Source organism: Pyricularia grisea, assembly GCF_004355905.1.
Source record: "Pyricularia grisea strain NI907 chromosome V map unlocalized Pyricularia_grisea_NI907_Scaffold_6, whole genome shotgun sequence".
NCBI lineage: Eukaryota > Fungi > Ascomycota > Sordariomycetes > Magnaporthales > Pyriculariaceae > Pyricularia > Pyricularia grisea.
In genome coordinates, this window is record NW_022156719.1 from 337,827 (window position 1) to 353,944 (window position 16,118).

Consider the following 16,118-nt stretch of genomic DNA (forward strand, 5'->3'; position numbering starts at 1 on the left):
CACAGTAGAAGCCAAGAATCCATCAATCGGGTTGTTTCTCCATTGCCTAAAAGATATCGGCAACTCCAATGCGCGTGACGCAAACAGGAGAACTATGATGTAATCGATACATGAAAGGTAAAAGAGCTTAGAGTATCAGAGTACAAAAATAGTAATTGAGAAGCTAGCTCGAAATTGCATCAATCCTTGCAATTTAAAGTGTGTCGTCCGTGGTTCATTTGATTTTTTTCAAGACATTACAAGGATAACCACAAGCCTTTTTCTTCACACCAGAAAGTAACATCAATTGCTTTCTATTGGGTCACTCAAGCGTTTCGAACATCCATTTCAACCAGGCTCTATTTTCTGCCTTCGTTGCATCGTTACAGGCGACAGACGGTACAACAAACAACACGGAAGGTTAAAGTACCTACCACCGACCGTAGCTTAACTCTTAATTGCGTGGCCCCACCGAATGAGCTCTATTTATGACCTTAATTTACCTTAATCGAGAACCAAACGGCAGCCACCCACAACTGCTGCAGGGGCACGGTAAATTTCATCGAGACGACGCTCGTGGGACATGCGGCTCAACTCTATCGCGAAAACCCAGTCCAATAATTTTGCGACCGTTGTGCCAGCCAAACTGGTACATAGGCTAAGTCCCAGGTTGATCGATCAAAACAGCACGTACCTTGCCTTGCGGACGACGCCATCCACATACATTAGGTACAATAGGATCGAACTTCCAGAGCTACCGGCATAGATGGCACTTGGACCTTATACCAAGCAGCTAAACTCTAAAACACAGGTAAGCTCAATGATTTGTTTTGACTGACTGGCAGGCGATATGACAGCGTCAGCTAGCGCTACGTCTGTTTTTGGCTGGCTGTGTTGTCGGGCGCTATATCGTTGTTCGTGTCCGTGTCCGAGTCCGTGTCCAGGATAGACATTGGACATTCGACATTGGGTGGGTTGACCCCATGATGCTGATAAAGTTCTGACAAGTATTCTTGAATAAAATGCAGAAGAGAGTGGAAGGGAGGTTAGAGCGAGCGAGCGAGCGACAGTGAGACGAAAATTGCCAAGACGCGTGTGTCCTACGGGCAGACAGACAAACCAGACATTTCACTTGATTTGAGCCTTTGGAACTTTTACATGACCTTATCTCAATCGGGATTTGGCCCGGCTACTCTCCATATCTCAACTTATACGCTTTGGTTCTTCTCATACGTTCGGAATATCAGCTTTTTGCATGGGTGAACAAAGCCCGCAATTGCCGACACTTCCGCTTATTAGCAAAGGTAATGACCAGCCACCCACCCACCTGGTCTGATCTGCCTTGTAACTCTTGCCCTCTCACGGACGTCAATTGAGGGCAGGACAATAATCACATCTTTCAGCTACTACTACTACTACTCGATAAACCCGACCAGAAAATCATGTCAACATGGAACCCCGAGTCGTCCCTGACCGGGGAGGAACCGGACCAGTACCAAAATTGCAGATCATTGAGCCGTCTAAGCCTCGCGCCATAGTAGAAGAGTCGCGGAATGGTTCTTCGGCGGTGGCACAAGTCCCGACCCCTGCAATTCTTGATTCGTGGTTCGCCAAAGAGACAACAGAGACAAATGCGACAGCCAACAAGGCTACAGAAGCAACACTGACTGATAATAACGAAGTTACTGCTACCGGGATCAAATTCCAAGGTCAGTAATTTATTTGGTTTTACTACGGAGCAAAGTCGCGTCTTTCGCACACCGTCCAGAGTACCACGTAACCTAACACAAAGTCGCGTTTACTTTCCAGGCAGTAACGTTTCTCACCTCGCCGATGCCGCCTCCGCAGCGCCCAAGACCCCTGCGAACAAGCCCGAACCTACCTCGAAGCCGTTGTCCAATGGATTACCCGATTCGTCCAAGAACCAACCGTCCGCATCCCCTCCCGTCCACGATGGCGGCACCGAGCAAAGTCACAAGGCGACCGCTATCGTCCGGCGCCCCTCGCTTGCCGTCAGCCCAGCTGCCAACCATGCAGCAATAGATCCTTTGTCACAGGTATGAGTTCCTTCTCAATACCATGGTACTACAATTTTGGGTGCTCACACGGCATACATGTAGCACATATTCATGCGCACAAACACGGAGCGGAACTTGACTTCAAAGCTTCGAAATAACGCCTCCAAACCCGATGCTTCGCCTGCTTCTGACGGACAACGACTCGGTGGCGATGTAGATACCCCGGATAAGAAGAGGTAGGGTCATTTAATCATTAGCAGGCAGCAAAGGACTGCCTAGTATGGATGGAAGGAAATAAAAAAAGGCTAACAGAACAAACTTTGCAATGGCAGGCCTCGTCCTTCGTTTCTTTCCCGCCTCGGAATGCGCGCAAACAGACTTCGCAATGACGATGACGATTCCGGCTCAGATGTCGGCTCGCAGCGACCCGACGGCAACAATGCGCGCGTCTTTGCCAGTCCCGTGGATGCCCAGGGTTACATTCCTCACCACAAGGAGCCGCCTCGTTATATCCGCACCAAAGTCTACAACAAGAAGGAGCGCGAGTTCAACCGCATGTTTCTGGCTCAAGAGCTGGTCGGCACAAGACCTCTCGCACAGGCAAAAACGGACGAAAAGGTCCCAGTCGTGACCGTATCGAGCGCCGACGGCACAAGTAGGAGGGCAGAGCGAACAGGCGGGGCTGTTTGGGCGACCGAATTCAGCCACGATGGCAGGTATTTGGCAGCTGCAGGCAAAGACCAGGTCGTCCGCGTGTGGGCGGTCATCTCCACCATTGAAGAGCGACGCACGCGGGAAGACGAGGAGGAGGCTCTGCACCAGCAAACCAGCCCAACCAATGGCGGCGGCGGCAGCAGGGAGAGGTTACAGGCACCCGTGTTCCGGGAGCAGCCGTTGCGCGAGTTCCAGGGACATACGGGTGAGATCCTGGACCTGAGTTGGAGTAAGAATAACTTTCTGCTGTCGACATCCATGGATCGGACCGTCCGCCTGTGGCACGTCAGTAGAAAAGAATGCCTTTGTGCCTTCCGCCACGGCGAGTTTGTCAGCAAGGTGGCGTTTCACCCCCAAGACGATCGCTTCTTCCTTGCGGGGTGCCTGGACTCGAGGTTGAGGCTGTGGAGTATCCCGGACAGGGCCGTCGCCTTCGAGGCGCAAACCAGCGACATGATCACAGCCGTTGCGTTTACGCCCGATGGCAAAACGGCCATCGCGGGCATGTTGAACGGAGTGTGCAACTTTTACGAGACGGAGGGTCTCAAGTTCCAGAGCCTACTGCATGTGCGGTCTTCGAGGGGCAAGAATGCCAAGGGCAGCAAGATCACTGGGATACGCACCGCCGAGGTACCAGCGGGTCGCGGTTCCTCTGACTCGAAGGTCAAGGTGCTTGTCACGTCCACCGACGCCCGTGTACGTATCTATAACCTCGGCGACAAGGCTCTTGATGTCAAGTTCAAGGGACATGAGCACACGGCGGCCCAGCTCTCTGCGAGCTTCAGCAATGGCGCGAATTATGTCATATGCCCAAGCGAGCATCGTAAAGTATTTATTTGGAGTCTAGGGTCACCCAACCAGCGAGCCTTGAACATTTCAAATCCTGGCGGTATCGGAACTGACACATTAAAGGGGGACAAGGGCCCCTGCGAGTCGTTTGTGGCGCACGGGTCTGGGGTAACGACGGCAATATTTGCACCCGCCGAGACGCGGCAGCTGCTGGGGGCCAGCGGCGATCCAATCTATGACCTGTGCAACCCTCCACCGGTGACTTTGGTCTCGAGGGAAGAGGAAGAGGCCGCTGCTGCGGCGACGTCGTCAAGTCGAGACCCGAGTCCAACATCGCCCGCACGAATGGCTCACAACATGAGCCAAACCGCCCTATCCGAGGCTCCCAGCGGCGCAAGGAGCCGAAGAGCGGCGGACGAATCTCCGGCGTACGCGGCCCGCTCCACCCACCAGCAAGGCAACATCATTGTCACAACCGATGATACGGGTATCATCAAGGTGTTCCGGCAGGACTGTGCCTACCGACGACGAGAGGGTCCAGAGACAGCCTCTCTTCTGAGTCGCAAACGGGACAGCATTGTCGGCCGCAGCGCCAGCATTCTCACTCGGACCAGCGCATCTAGCGCACCACACTCGCGAAAGGGGTCCTTGTCGAGATCGATCCAAGGAATCATGACGGGTAATGGCGTGCCACATTCTGGCGGTGCGATATCAGAGCAGATATTGGATTGGCGTCGCGACGTTGAGGCCGAAGGCAGCAATGGCAGGACCAATAGCATCAACAGCGCAGCCGGCACGCCGGTACGCGTCGAGCGTAGCGTCAGTCCTACAAAGAGCCCATTGACTGCTAGGACCCTCGCGAGCGAGAGACGGCGTGAGCAATACGCCCACAGCGGTTCCCCGCTCGTACCGAGAGGCGACAGAGGACATCTCAGCCCGGCTTCGAGCACTTTCAGCAACCCGCATCGAATCAAGTCTGACGTCGCCGTCGCCGCTGACACTGTCGCGAATGCTAGACCCAAAGATTCGGCCCAAGAGGGTGTCTCACAGAAGCCACTCGATCAATCGTCATGCTCCTCTAAACCGGGCGAGACTACAGCCGATGCGCAAAAGAAGCCCTCCACCGAAGATGAAACGCTTGGTGGTAGCGAGGGCGTCACGCCCGCGCCAAGCAGTCCTTCGGGTGAGGGTGGGGCCAACAATGGAGGCCTCTGGGGCTTTAGATGGCCCAAAATGCCAACCCTGCGAATGTCCATCGGGGGTATCGGCATGGGCAGTGGCACATCGAGTCCTGGCAAGGACGGTGTTGTCCCCGGCGCCAACGACGGGCAAAGCTTCGTGCCGGGTGGCTTTCCAAATTTTCGGGCCAGCAGCGAGCTGAGCATCAAGGAAAAAATCAAGGAGGCAAGCAAAATGAGCAAGGAGAAAGGAAAAGACAAGGAAAGGGAAAGGAAGGCCCGCACTCCGCCGTTACAGATACCGTCCTTTGCGGACAAGTCACCCCAGAGACAGACTCAGGTGGGAGACGGGTCGTCGTCAAGGAAAGACGAGAGGGGTTCCGAGGGGGCGTTGTGTTCTGAGGAAGACATGGCGTGCCCGAGGTGCGGCGCGCGCGAGTTCAAGGCCAAGAAGTTGGGTGCAGGACAGCAACAGCAACGGCAGAGGCTTATTTGCGCAACATGTGCGACGCCGGCAGCGGAGCAGGAGAGCTTTCCTTTTTGATTATGTGGCATAACTTGAGGTCGGTTCTGCTCTAGTTACGTTTGGGTTTCTGTTTCTCTTGCATATGAGCTTGGCGTTTTTCTGGTAGGAGCATGGGTGCATCATAGTAATAACTAGCGAGTATACATGATTGGATTCCTGTTAAATAATGAACAGTATTATTGGCGTCCTGTAAGTTACAGTAATCAATCAGCATGTATTACGTTCAACGTTTGGTCGCACACAGGTAAGGTAATAAAGGTGAAGTGCGAGGTATCCCTTATCCCAGCCACTGTTTATCATGTTATATTAGTACAGGCACATGATTTGCGGCACACTATACTTGATTAACCGGAGAGTAGCATCAGCCGGTCAGCCAGTCCAGGGGCCATATCCTTTTTTGCCGCCGAGGGGGTCAATCTCGCGGCCTCGATATGACCTAGTTGCCTGCTCGAGTGGCCGAGTTCGGCTTCCAAGTGACGGAGGCGACTTTTTAGTCCCAGTCTCTAACCAAAGTACGCAAGACAGGCTTGTACAGGACCATAAAGTTCACTACAACTTCGAGACCCAGGGCAGCGGGCCGCGGTTTGGGCTGGGCCAGTGGGCCGTCGCTTGTTGTTTTGTATCTCGAGAATCCCCATCCTGTAAAGGGAAAAGATCCCTCCCTTTTCCTGACACCGTACCCCCTACACTCAGGAGGTGTTCGTTGCTACTTGTGAAGGATGAACCCCGGCACAGAGCTTGGGGGCCGGTCCTAAATATTAGTATTGAAAATGACTATAAAAGCGGCGTTTGTGGTGGTCGATATTATACGGGGATGGCTTCCTTCTTTCTTTCCTTTCCATCTCAACGAATGAACCATCTGCCTCTATCCTCATAGCGGCCTTCACATCTCCCAAAATTATCTTGCCTCTGTTGATCTGAAGAAAGCCATGCAGCCTTATCGAAATTGGGCGTTCGGTGTCGAGATCGAACTTCTCCTAGGCAGTAAGAAGAAGCACTCGAGTTGGAAAGCACTTGCAACGCAGGTCAGCGAGAGGCTCAATAGAGCTGGCCTAGACATCTTTGTCAACGACCAAAAAGACAAGTCAGCTAAGGTTTATAAAACATGGTCAATCTCGCCCGAGATCACAATCAAGGAGGATGCAGCCAAGGGACATTGTATGGGACCACGACCGCTTTGTTAATTATTCTGCTCATTATGCTTTTTGTCTATTTATTTCTCTACATGCTGACACCTTAGTCTCTCACGTCAATCTGTGATTGATGTGATGTTGATCATGGCTTTTAGATGGCATGGAGCTAGTCTCGCCCAAGTACAACCTCTATTCAAAGTGGACCGACGACCTCGACACCATATTCGCAGTACTGGGCTCTTCATTCGTCGTGGTGGCATCTCCAACTTGCGGCACCCATATCCACATATCCACCGAGCCTGCCATGGAGCCCCATGAGGTTGCCACGTTGGGAAAGTTGATCCTCTCGACAGAGCCTGCCTTTGACGCTCTCATGCCAGTGGCCAGGCGGGCATCGGCCAGACACTGGTGCCAAAGCAACCGTGTTGGCAGCGCCTTTCTTGGCGGCAGGTTAACTTTGGAACAGTGCTTCCAGGTAGTTGACTTGGCGGCAAGGGATGGAGGCGTCCCTGGCGTTGTTGCGGCGCTGAACACGTACGGGCCGGAGCCTGGTTCGGGGTTCGCGCGGGCTACTCGCGGCTGTCTGCCCCGGCTGAGCGGACAACGGTTCAAGTGGAACCTGGTCAGGCTGATGAACGAAGGAATCGGAACCCGGACCATAGAGTTTCGTCAGCCGCCGGGGAGTGTCACCGCTGACGGGGTCAGAGGATGGGTAGAGTTGACACTGGGCTTTGTCGAGGGTGGTCTGAGGCGGTCAGAGAGCGGCTGCGAGTTTGAGGCGTGGTATACTGTTGAAGAACTTTGGGATTTGATCCAGGATGGAGTTGCAGCTTTGCAGCTGAGGGATGAGTGGATCGGTGGTATTTTTAGTGCCAGGCAGGCTTGACATTCTTTTGGTCATGTAAACATTCAAGTAAGAGGGTTGATTTGATTTCATCTCCAGATGTCAGAGGACAGACGTCATGACGGGGACTAGTGAGAAAGTGTGTTAGACTTTGGGAATTTCTCTTGTATCATCGAGGGGTTTCAGTGATGATTGACCTCGGGTCCATTGATATCAGATCGGGAGTTGGTGTGCGAAGGGTAGGTTGACAAGTCTAGAGCCGATGATGATTTCAAACAGACAAAGTCTTTTCAGATGTCAAGCCGGACGCCACGACATTAGCCATCTGAGCAATGGATTCACGTTTTTCCACGTTTACTAAAATTGCATGTATAAATGTTCCCGCAAACTTGATTGTTGTCGAACTTGTTTAACTAAACCAATGGGAAATGACACAAAATGACAAAGAAAAAGGTACTAAATCCACAAATCCATCCCCAGAACAAAACAAAAAACAAAATGCCTGCTACCAAGAATTCCTGAGGTATGCTCGAGTGTCGCTATTCCCAAAATTAACCGGAACGCCGTACGAACAATCTCCACGGACTGCTATTCCCAGTTCGCCATGCAATGCCGCCAAAAAAGAAAAAAATTCAAAGAAGCCCATGAGAAACCAAAAGAAATCTTACGCCTCTATCTCCACTTCATCCGGCCGCCCAGCCCGTACCGTCTCATCCCGAACCTGTTTGAGGAAGGGCATCAAGGCTGTTCCACCTGTACCCGTGAGCTGAGTCTCTGACATGCGCCTCTTCCGCTGGCCACCACCAGCGACACCATCTCCATCATCCTTGGGTATCGCTACCGGGTTCTGAGGCGGCTCACGCCACGCCACGCCGGCCAGTCCAATGTTCCTCTGACCCGGTTGCTGACCCAGGCCAGCTCGAACCTGCTGCTGCTGCCTACGCGACGGCAGGATGATGTAGCGCGCCACGATCTGCAAGTGCTTGTTTCGCAGACCAGCCAGCACCCGGGTCGCCCGCGTGAAGGTGCTCCTCAGCAGGCCACGCTCCGCCATGAGCTCGTGGTCCTCCTCCTCCTCCTCATCATCATCATCTCGTTCTCCAATGGCCTCGTCTGTCTCCATCGGCTGCAGTGCAAAGTCACGGATGCTCGGCAGGGATCGCACGTATTCAAGAAAGCGACGATGGGGGCCAGGCATGTAGGCGCGCACCTCCTCGTGGAAGGGCAGCTCCTTGTCCTCGTGCTTCTTCAGGTCCGAGTTCTGGTTCTCGGTTGCCTTGTGCTCAACGCCCAGCACAATGTCGAAGAACTGGATCAGACTGCTCTGTCCGTTGCTCCCACCCCTGAGACCCAGCCAGTCACCCTTGCCGTCACCTTGGTCGTAGAGCACACCGCGCGGAAGGCCGGCATCAGCCATGTTTTTGCTGCCAGCCAGAAAGGGCCGGATAGCATGGTAAAAGACGTCCGGGCCGCAGCGCTCGTGCATGCGGTCGAGGATGTCGCCGACTCTGCGGATACATGCCATGAGCTTGTGCAGCGCCGCAATGTTTTGCCTGCAGGCGGCCAGATCGTTGTTTGGGATGGCGTTCATGGCCGAAATCATGACGGGGATCACATTGCCGCCCTCGCACTCGAGTGCAACGCTGACGGCATAGAACCAAGATTCATCCGGGGTCCCGGTAAATGTGACGAGAGACTCGATGGCGTCAAGGTCACTAAAGGGGGCACCCTCGGCCGTGGTGCGGAAGTTCCACAGGTTCGTGGCGGCATAGGTTGCAGCCGGGGGCAGATCGAGATGCTTCGAAACCTCGAGCAGCGGCACGGTGATCTGGGGCGGCAGGTGCTCCGACGGTTTATCTCCGCCCCATATGTATGCGTGGGTCGCAAAGGTCAGAATCAGATAGGCGCGCCTCCACTCCTGTTCGGCTTGCAGGCGGGATGTGGAGAGCACGGGCAACTCTGCGTCGACATGGGCCCGGAAGGTGTTGTTCTGCAGGAGCTTGGGCAGGGAAGAGGCCAGTGTCTCCCAGGGCTGGTAGTAGGTGTTGGGTAGGACTGCTAGTGGTTCTGCCGAGGGTAAGAAGCCATTGGGTGTGACAGAGTATTTTGACTCGAGCCATGAAGCCAAGGCTGCCGGGGACTGTGGCGCATGTTCAGGGGGTGACATTGTGGTGGCGGTGGTGTGCAATGAATTTTTCTTTTTTTTTTTCTTTTTTTAGGGAGTGTGAGTGGTGCTGATCGGAATAATAGGGAGAGATAACGGTGTAAGTGAGTGACTGTGCTTGTGTAGAACAAGAGACAATACTTTAAGACGTGATAACAAATGCTGCAAAAAAAGAAAGAAAAAACAGAAAGAAAAAAAAATATCAAAGAAAGCTGGCTATTCCTTGTTCGGCTTTTGGTCTGATAACTGTCTTTTTCTCGTCTGATCGGAAAGAATGCAACAGGGCAATAAGGGGAGTTGTCTTCTGTCTGTTTTTGTTTCGTTGTTCTTGTATGTACACTTGAGGTTGTGCTGCTTTGCTTTGTTCGCTGCTCACTCTCTAGTAAAAATCAAACAGAAAAACACAAAAAACAAAAGGCATCTTACTCTTCCCTCTTCCAACAATCCAACACAAGGTCCCCCGAAGACACCTTAAGGAAAAGTCAGGACTCAGATGCCAAGTATCATGTCGGTGAATGACCCGCTACTGCCTGGGTCCTGCTAGTCTTGGTAGTTCCGAATTCCCGGCTTCGGAGAGCATCGGACCAAAGCTCAGCAGCGAATAATATTGCATCTATGGCTTGTCCCAGTATTTTACAAGTAAATATATCTCCCATTTACCACGCCATCTCCAGACAAAATTATGATACTGTTACGCATTGACAATACATATGGGGTCGGTTCCAATTTCAAATATGACAGCAGATGGAACTGACCTTGTCAGTCGCAGGGTTGGCATTGACATGATATAATTCCGCATCACTGAAAAAGCCTCATGGTTTTTGTGCCGAGGTCCACCGCCTCTGACGCGGAACCACGGCTAGGCGCGGCTGAAGACGGGTTTGCGCCACGTCCTGGTGGAGTTCTGCAAGGAAATGTCGTCACGACCCATACATGCAATGTTCGGTGAGTCCAATTCTGCTGCAAAACACTTGCCCCGAGTAACCTGCGGCATCGGACCCTGTGGGGCCTGGTTCGAATCGACTGCAGGCGTCGTCCTGACCGTTGGGGCTGGTTGCTGTACACCATTGTCATGGGCTCGGCTACAAAGTGTTCTCGAGCGTCCTCACTGGGAAAGGGGGGGAATGTGGAATTGAATTGAATGAACATGAGGAACAAGACAAGATCGTTTTTGAGGAATCAACCGCCCAATTATTGTTCCCGCTTAGGTACCTTACCTTACCTTACCTTACACCTTACCCTAGCTACTCAACCCCTTGTCTGTCACCTTCCTTGCCTTATTCTTCCTTGGTTCTCTCAAACCTCATCCGACCACGCAATCCATCCATCTTCTGCCTTCCCCCATCACCCTGTCAAATTAAATCCCTTCAAATTCCGCCAAAAGTCGGATCCATCCATTCAAGAACTTTAATCTATTTTGTTTGCGAATCCCTGACAAAGCCACCAAGAACCCCATCATCTACCACCTATCCTCCTCGAAGTCTGCATCATGGCTGCTACCAAAAAAAGCCTTTGTGCCATAGCAGCGGACCCCATCGAGTTCCCCGCCGATGCCAACACCCTGGATTACGCCCGCTCCGAGGATGCCAAATGCCCGATTCGGCACATGCGTGAGCACTTTATTTTCCCCACCCGTGCGTCGCTGAAGAAGAAGGCTCTTGATGGACGTCTACCAGGTGGGTTCTTTTTATATTTGTTCTTAATATTTATCTTTTTATTTTGTTTCTTGTCCCAGTTAAAATTGATTTGTCGGGGCCCATGCTCTCCCAATAATAAAACTGGATCTGACCTGGTCGGACCGTTCCGCTTCTAAATATGGACGGCCCCATATCGGAAGTAAACAACCAAAAAAAAGAAAGAAGGATAGAACTTACATGTTCCAACCCAGTCATATCTCCGTTACTAACCCTTATTTATTCCTCTGGGCCCTGCCTCCTCTCACAGCATATCCACCTAACCATGCCAAACCTGGAGAGACTGCCACAGCCCAAAACGGCATCTCCAACAACGCTGATATCAACGACGACAATGTCACACCTGCCGTCTACTTTTGTGGCAACTCGCTTGGCCTGCAGCCCAAGGCCACTAGAGATTACATCAATGCTCAGTTGGAGACCTGGGCGTCCATTGGTGTTCATGGCCACTTTACCCCCTGGGACAACTCGCCGCTGAAATGCTGGCAGGATATGGCCGCTGATTGTGCCGTCCAGTCGGCAGCCGTTGTCGGCGCCAGCCCGGACGAGATCGCCATCATGAACACCCTGACTGCCAACCTGCATTTCATGATGGCTTCCTTCTACCGTCCCAGTGAGAAGCGTCACAAGATCATTTCAGAGTGGAAGCCCTTTCCGAGTGACACTGTAAGTCAAATTGTTGTTCTTTTTTTTTTTTCTTTTTGTGAATTTTCATGAGGTCTTTTTCTTTTTTTTTCTTTTTTTCTTATTTTTTTCTTATTTTTTTCTTATTTTTTTCTTATTTTTTTCTTATTTTTCTTCTTATGCTCAACTCACCCCCTTCAATTTTCACCAGTACGCCATCGCCTCCCAGATCCAATGGCATGGTCTCGACACCGCCACCTCCCTGGTTGAGCTCCACCCAGATGAGAATTACTACATCTCAACCGAAAAGATCCTCGCCACCATCGATGAGCACGCCGACAGCACAGCCCTCCTGCTCCTGCCCGGAATCCAGTACTGGAGTGGGCAGCTCTTCGATATGCCGCTGATAACGGCCCACGCCCGCGCCAAAGGCATCGTGGTTGGCTGGGACCTTGCCCACGCCGTCGGCAATGTGCCTCTGAGCCTGCACGATTGGGATGTCGACTTTGCCGTCTGGTGCACTTACAAGTACCTCAACGCTGGGCCCGGTGCCATAGCCGGTGCTTTTGTCCACGAGAGGCATGGCAAGGTCGACAGCGATGGCTTCAAGCAGCGATTGTCTGGCTGGTACGGCAACAACAAGACAACACGTTTCAATATGGCCAAGGAGTTTGATCCTACCCCTGGCGCCCAGGGTTGGGTCGTGAGCAACCCGTCGGGCATCGATCTCGCTAGCTTGAGCGCCGCCTTATCCGTGTATAATCTGACCACCCCGGCCGACCTGAGGACAAAGTCTCTGCGGCTGACAGCTTACGCAGAGCACCTGCTCAACGGCATCCTCAAGGATGAGGCTGCCTCTTCTGTGGGTGATGGGAAGAAGGAGCCCGCATTTAGAATCATCACCCCTTCGAACAAAAACGAGCGCGGCGCTCAGCTGAGCGTGCTCCTTAGGGAAGGGCTATTGGACGCTGTCGGTGAAAAGATGGAGGCCGCCGGTGTTGTGTGCGACAGGCGCAAGCCCGACGTGATGCGTGTGGCGCCGGTACCCATGTACAACTCGTACGAGGACGTATGGAGGTGCGCTGATGCACTTAGGAAGGCTGTCATGTCATGATAGTAAATCACATGCGATCTATTTAGTGCTGGTCTTTTTCTCTCTCTCTCTCTCTGTCTCTGTCTCTCCCCCCCCCCCCCCCCCCCCCCTTTTTTATCCCATGTGGCTTCAAAGCTTGGTAATTGTCGGGAAATTACTGGTTGCATAGCGATTTTGCGGGAAATAAAGTACATACTGTACTGTATACGATACACCAAGTTCGAAAATAAGCAAAAGAATGCCAAGAAGCTGTTGTCTTGGCTTGCCTTGGCCTGGAGGGTTTTTCACACCATGGAATGTTATATTTTTCAGGACCCTTATCAATCTGAGGTGGCTACTATCCACACTAGGTACTGGTCTAAACTAGATACGTGCTGTAGACTACCCAACTAACCAAATCAATAACCAAATCACCGGTGTGATGCATGCTGCAGGGACGCCACCTACCGCATGGACAGCCAGTGATACTTCTGCAATTTAGCATAAGACGATTTATCGCTGAAGTCTGCCGGAGAAATTGCTATGGAGGCAAGGAGGAAGCATGGAGCTGGCTGATTTGCGTGAGCATGGCGGCGTGTTACACACATGAGTATGTATTGACGTCAATCAACGTGGAATCTGATCAATTGTTGTCAGTATTTGTAATAGATCTTTTTGTAAAAAAAAAAAAAAAAGAGGGGTGGAATTAAATTGTTTTGATCGAACAGATGACATAATAGATATAGAAAAAGTATCATATCTACGTATTGTAGGTAAGTAAGTATCCAGGTAAGGAAGAAGGGGATTAGAAAGGCTTTTTTTTCGTTTTTTTTCTTCGAATACATGCTAGTCTCGTACATACATACATTCGTTTATCCATCCACTAGGGTATTGCAATGGGGAGGGAACTTGGTCAGAGGCTCGGATCATTAATTAATCCGGACATGAAAGATTTCAGCTTCAATCACGGAGAGTTTTCTCCGAGGCTACACGACGACAACAATGCTGTACGATCAATCAACAGGTTTGATCTAACATGCGCGTACCTGACCTTGGTACCCACCTCATACATGTGGGAAACTTCATGGGTGGAACCCCACGGTTTACAGCTTTTCTTCCCAGTAGCGAGCGATAACGAAGTCCCAAAGAGCGTGCCTAGGTACCTAGGTAACAAGGGTAGGTAGGTACCTATTGTACCTAGCTATCCCTTGATTGGTCAAGTATAGTTGCTTCTAACTGCCGCATGCAAAACAAGAAGAAATTGTTGCTGTCGACTCATTTCTTTCGGTAGGTACGGACGGATAGACTAGACCCCGCCAGTTCAGTTGAATTCAATCCAGGCAGGGTCCTGGTGGCAAAAACATGGATCCCAAATACGGTACTCCCGCTGTCGACTAGGTACCTACCTGCACACTAGACTAGCAGAAGTAACCAACCAGGCGAGCCCACCCACGGGAGAAAGTGGAGAGAGCCAGTAGCGCGCCCCAGTTTCTTCACGCGACGACTGCCCATAATTACTTCAAAATTCCGTTCTATCCTCAAGAACTACCTAGTTCTGGGTCTAGTCTAGCTTTTATCATCACCGACCGCACTCAATCTTTTTTTGGGGGGTTTTGTGTTTTTGTTTCGTTTTTGTTTTCAATTGTCATTTCACCAACAAGAAAAGAAGGAGGAAAAAAAACCTCAACCAAAAAAAAAAAGTCAACCCATTTTAGTATTCACTTCAACTCAATCCAAAAAAAAACCTCCCTCGCCCAGACAAATGTTCAACGATCGGACACAACTCTCACGTTAGGCAATGTGCGCAAACCTTACAGAGCAGTCGGCGAAGCAGATTAGTGACGGGAGCCCTCCCGGTCGCAGCCCCGAGCGGGATCACGGGCAGCCGCCCCACAAACAGCAGCACCGTCAACATCGCCAGCATCTTCAACATCACCATAATAATTATAATTACAACCCCCGTCACCAGTCGAACAAGTCTGCTGCCGCCAAAACACAAGAACGTCAACAGCAGCCAGCAGTATGGACTTGGTTGAACGCACTCGGGGCTGATGGTGCTCGCATGGTGACTCCATCCCACCCGTGTAGTCCCCCGACCCACGTGCTGCCAGCAGATTCCCCCGACTTTGGCACCACCGCCAGCGTCGTTCGACCCTTGGTCCGACGGCGTTCGACGTTACCAACCAATTCAGCAGCCATGTCAGCCCATGATGGCAGCTCAACCGATGCCTCAAGAATCAATTTCGCTTCCGACCCAAGGCAACAACAAATCAGTACCAGTGGTGTACTTTTTGGCGTCTCTGAACTTTTTGATTGGCGACCACCCCACGAGGATGCTTCTAACGTATGTTTTTTTTTTTTTTTTTTTTTTTTTTTTTTTTTTTTTTTTTTTTTTTTTCTTCCCCTCGTTTACCCGGATATCCGGATCCTACAGTTCAATGTCCCCTCACCCCCAACCTACTCCCCTGGTCAGGAAATAATGTCTTTTTTTTTTTTTTAGACTAACATTTCTTTTTGTTCTTCTCCGCTTCTCTCCGACAAGAAGCGAAAAATTTCTCCTCCACAGACTTGCGTCAAATGCCATACAACCGACACACCGGAATGGCGCAACGGTCCAGCAGGCCCCGGCACATTGTGCAATGTCTGCGGCTTGGTGTTTGCAAAGAAACGCGCGCGCAGAGATAGAGACTCCTGGTCTCTGGATGTCAACAATGCCCGTGGAGGCTGCTAGCAACCAACCCCCTTTCTGCAGTAGCCATGCCACCCAACCATGCATTAACCTATGGCCTAGTCTATAATAACTAGGCTAGAGGCTTTCTCAACCTACTTGGGTTTTCAGTTCAGCAGGCTACACAACCTCTATTCATGATGGAATCCATGCCCGGTATCAGGCCTTGGCCAAGGCCGGCACGCGGTAAAACATTACGAAGATGATCACGCGACAACGATTGACACTATTGAGCTACATATCTGCCAACGCTGATGCAGCAAGCAATAATGACCACATTGTGAGAACAACGAGATAAACATGAGTCTATGACCTGGTTTCTTGCGTAGCTTCTCAAACAAGAATTGAGCTCAATAAGTACCCGGCAGAATTCCCACAAGGCCTCCATCAACTAGCAACGATAAGCCGTTGACGTATGCTCCTGCTCGTGACGACAAGTATAGAGCTGCCCCGGCGAGGTCAGCGTCGTCGCCGAAGCGTTTCTCCGGTATGTGGTTGGCACCGAGCCCACTATTCTCATCACTGAGCAAGGGCGCAGTCATTTCAGCTTTTGAGTAGAAGCCAGTTAGCAGAGGCTCTTTTGTACACGTTTTCTTTCTTTCTTTTTTTCTTTTGATTTTTTCTTCCAATGATGATAATATATGTTGGGGGGGGG

General features: G+C 51.4%; 7 protein-coding genes across 7 annotated transcripts in view; 4 read left to right on the forward strand and 3 right to left on the reverse strand.

The window, feature by feature from the left end:
- Positions 1–725: 725 nt before the first annotated feature.
- On the forward strand, positions 726–5,358 carry PgNI_08065 (uncharacterized protein). Its single transcript, XM_031128065.1, has 5 exons — positions 726–790; positions 1,011–1,688; positions 1,789–2,036; positions 2,100–2,233; positions 2,330–5,358. The coding sequence occupies exons 2-5, from the start codon at positions 1,430–1,432 to the stop codon at positions 5,220–5,222; spliced, it is 3,534 nt and encodes a 1,177-aa protein (XP_030979183.1). The 5' UTR covers positions 726–790; positions 1,011–1,429; the 3' UTR covers positions 5,223–5,358.
- A 775-nt stretch (positions 5,359–6,133) lies between these two features.
- PgNI_08066 (uncharacterized protein) lies at positions 6,134–7,223 on the forward strand (the record flags this gene model as incomplete). Its single annotated transcript, XM_031128066.1, has 2 exons — positions 6,134–6,362; positions 6,493–7,223. 2 exons carry the CDS (start codon positions 6,134–6,136, stop codon positions 7,221–7,223), a joined length of 960 nt encoding a protein of 319 aa, XP_030979186.1.
- A 622-nt stretch (positions 7,224–7,845) lies between these two features.
- Positions 7,846–9,348, reverse strand: PgNI_08067 (uncharacterized protein; the record flags this gene model as incomplete). The annotated part of the gene is made up of 1 exon (XM_031128067.1): positions 7,846–9,348. One exon carries the CDS (start codon positions 9,346–9,348, stop codon positions 7,846–7,848), a length of 1,503 nt encoding a protein of 500 aa, XP_030979185.1.
- A 992-nt stretch (positions 9,349–10,340) lies between these two features.
- Positions 10,341–12,876, forward strand: PgNI_08068 (uncharacterized protein). Its single transcript, XM_031128068.1, has 3 exons — positions 10,341–11,021; positions 11,290–11,705; positions 11,875–12,876. Exons 1-3 carry the CDS (start codon positions 10,835–10,837, stop codon positions 12,775–12,777), a joined length of 1,506 nt encoding a protein of 501 aa, XP_030978726.1. The 5' UTR covers positions 10,341–10,834; the 3' UTR covers positions 12,778–12,876.
- Positions 12,877–13,070: 194 nt separating this feature from the next.
- Positions 13,071–13,461, reverse strand: PgNI_08069 (uncharacterized protein). Its single transcript, XM_031128069.1, has 2 exons — positions 13,204–13,461; positions 13,071–13,137 (listed from the first exon to the last, which is right to left on the reverse strand). Exons 1-2 carry the CDS (start codon positions 13,341–13,343, stop codon positions 13,077–13,079), a joined length of 201 nt encoding a protein of 66 aa, XP_030979187.1. The 5' UTR covers positions 13,344–13,461; the 3' UTR covers positions 13,071–13,076.
- Positions 13,462–14,313: 852 nt separating this feature from the next.
- Positions 14,314–16,113, forward strand: PgNI_08070 (uncharacterized protein). The gene is made up of 2 exons (XM_031128070.1): positions 14,314–15,079; positions 15,278–16,113. The coding sequence occupies exons 1-2, from the start codon at positions 14,534–14,536 to the stop codon at positions 15,464–15,466; spliced, it is 735 nt and encodes a 244-aa protein (XP_030978590.1). The 5' UTR covers positions 14,314–14,533; the 3' UTR covers positions 15,467–16,113.
- The window catches only part of PgNI_08071 (uncharacterized protein), a gene marked incomplete at both ends in the record, with an annotated part of 1,038 nt that continues 733 nt past the window's right edge, over positions 15,814–16,118 (reverse strand). Inside the window, one exon of the mRNA XM_031128071.1 lies at positions 15,814–16,010. Within this exon, the coding sequence (XP_030978591.1) occupies positions 15,814–16,010 (197 nt within the window). The remainder of the gene's footprint in view (positions 16,011–16,118) is intronic.

Coding starts and splice junctions, on each gene's coding strand:
- PgNI_08069 (XM_031128069.1), bottom strand. CDS start 13,343: ATGTGTGTAACACGCCGCCATGCTCACGCAAATCAGCCAGCTCCATGC. Junction 13,138..13,203: donor TATCACTGGCTGTCCATGCG/GTAGGTGGCGTC, acceptor TTAGTTGGGTAG/TCTACAGCACGTATCTAGTT.
- PgNI_08070 (XM_031128070.1), top strand. CDS start 14,534: ATGTGCGCAAACCTTACAGAGCAGTCGGCGAAGCAGATTAGTGACGGG. Junction 15,080..15,277: donor CCCACGAGGATGCTTCTAAC/GTATGTTTTTTT, acceptor CTCTCCGACAAG/AAGCGAAAAATTTCTCCTCC.
- PgNI_08068 (XM_031128068.1), top strand. CDS start 10,835: ATGGCTGCTACCAAAAAAAGCCTTTGTGCCATAGCAGCGGACCCCATC. Junction 11,022..11,289: donor TCTTGATGGACGTCTACCAG/GTGGGTTCTTTT, acceptor CTCCTCTCACAG/CATATCCACCTAACCATGCC. Junction 11,706..11,874: donor AGCCCTTTCCGAGTGACACT/GTAAGTCAAATT, acceptor AATTTTCACCAG/TACGCCATCGCCTCCCAGAT.
- PgNI_08065 (XM_031128065.1), top strand. CDS start 1,430: ATGGAACCCCGAGTCGTCCCTGACCGGGGAGGAACCGGACCAGTACCA. Junction 2,037..2,099: donor CAATAGATCCTTTGTCACAG/GTATGAGTTCCT, acceptor GCATACATGTAG/CACATATTCATGCGCACAAA. Junction 2,234..2,329: donor GATACCCCGGATAAGAAGAG/GTAGGGTCATTT, acceptor TTGCAATGGCAG/GCCTCGTCCTTCGTTTCTTT.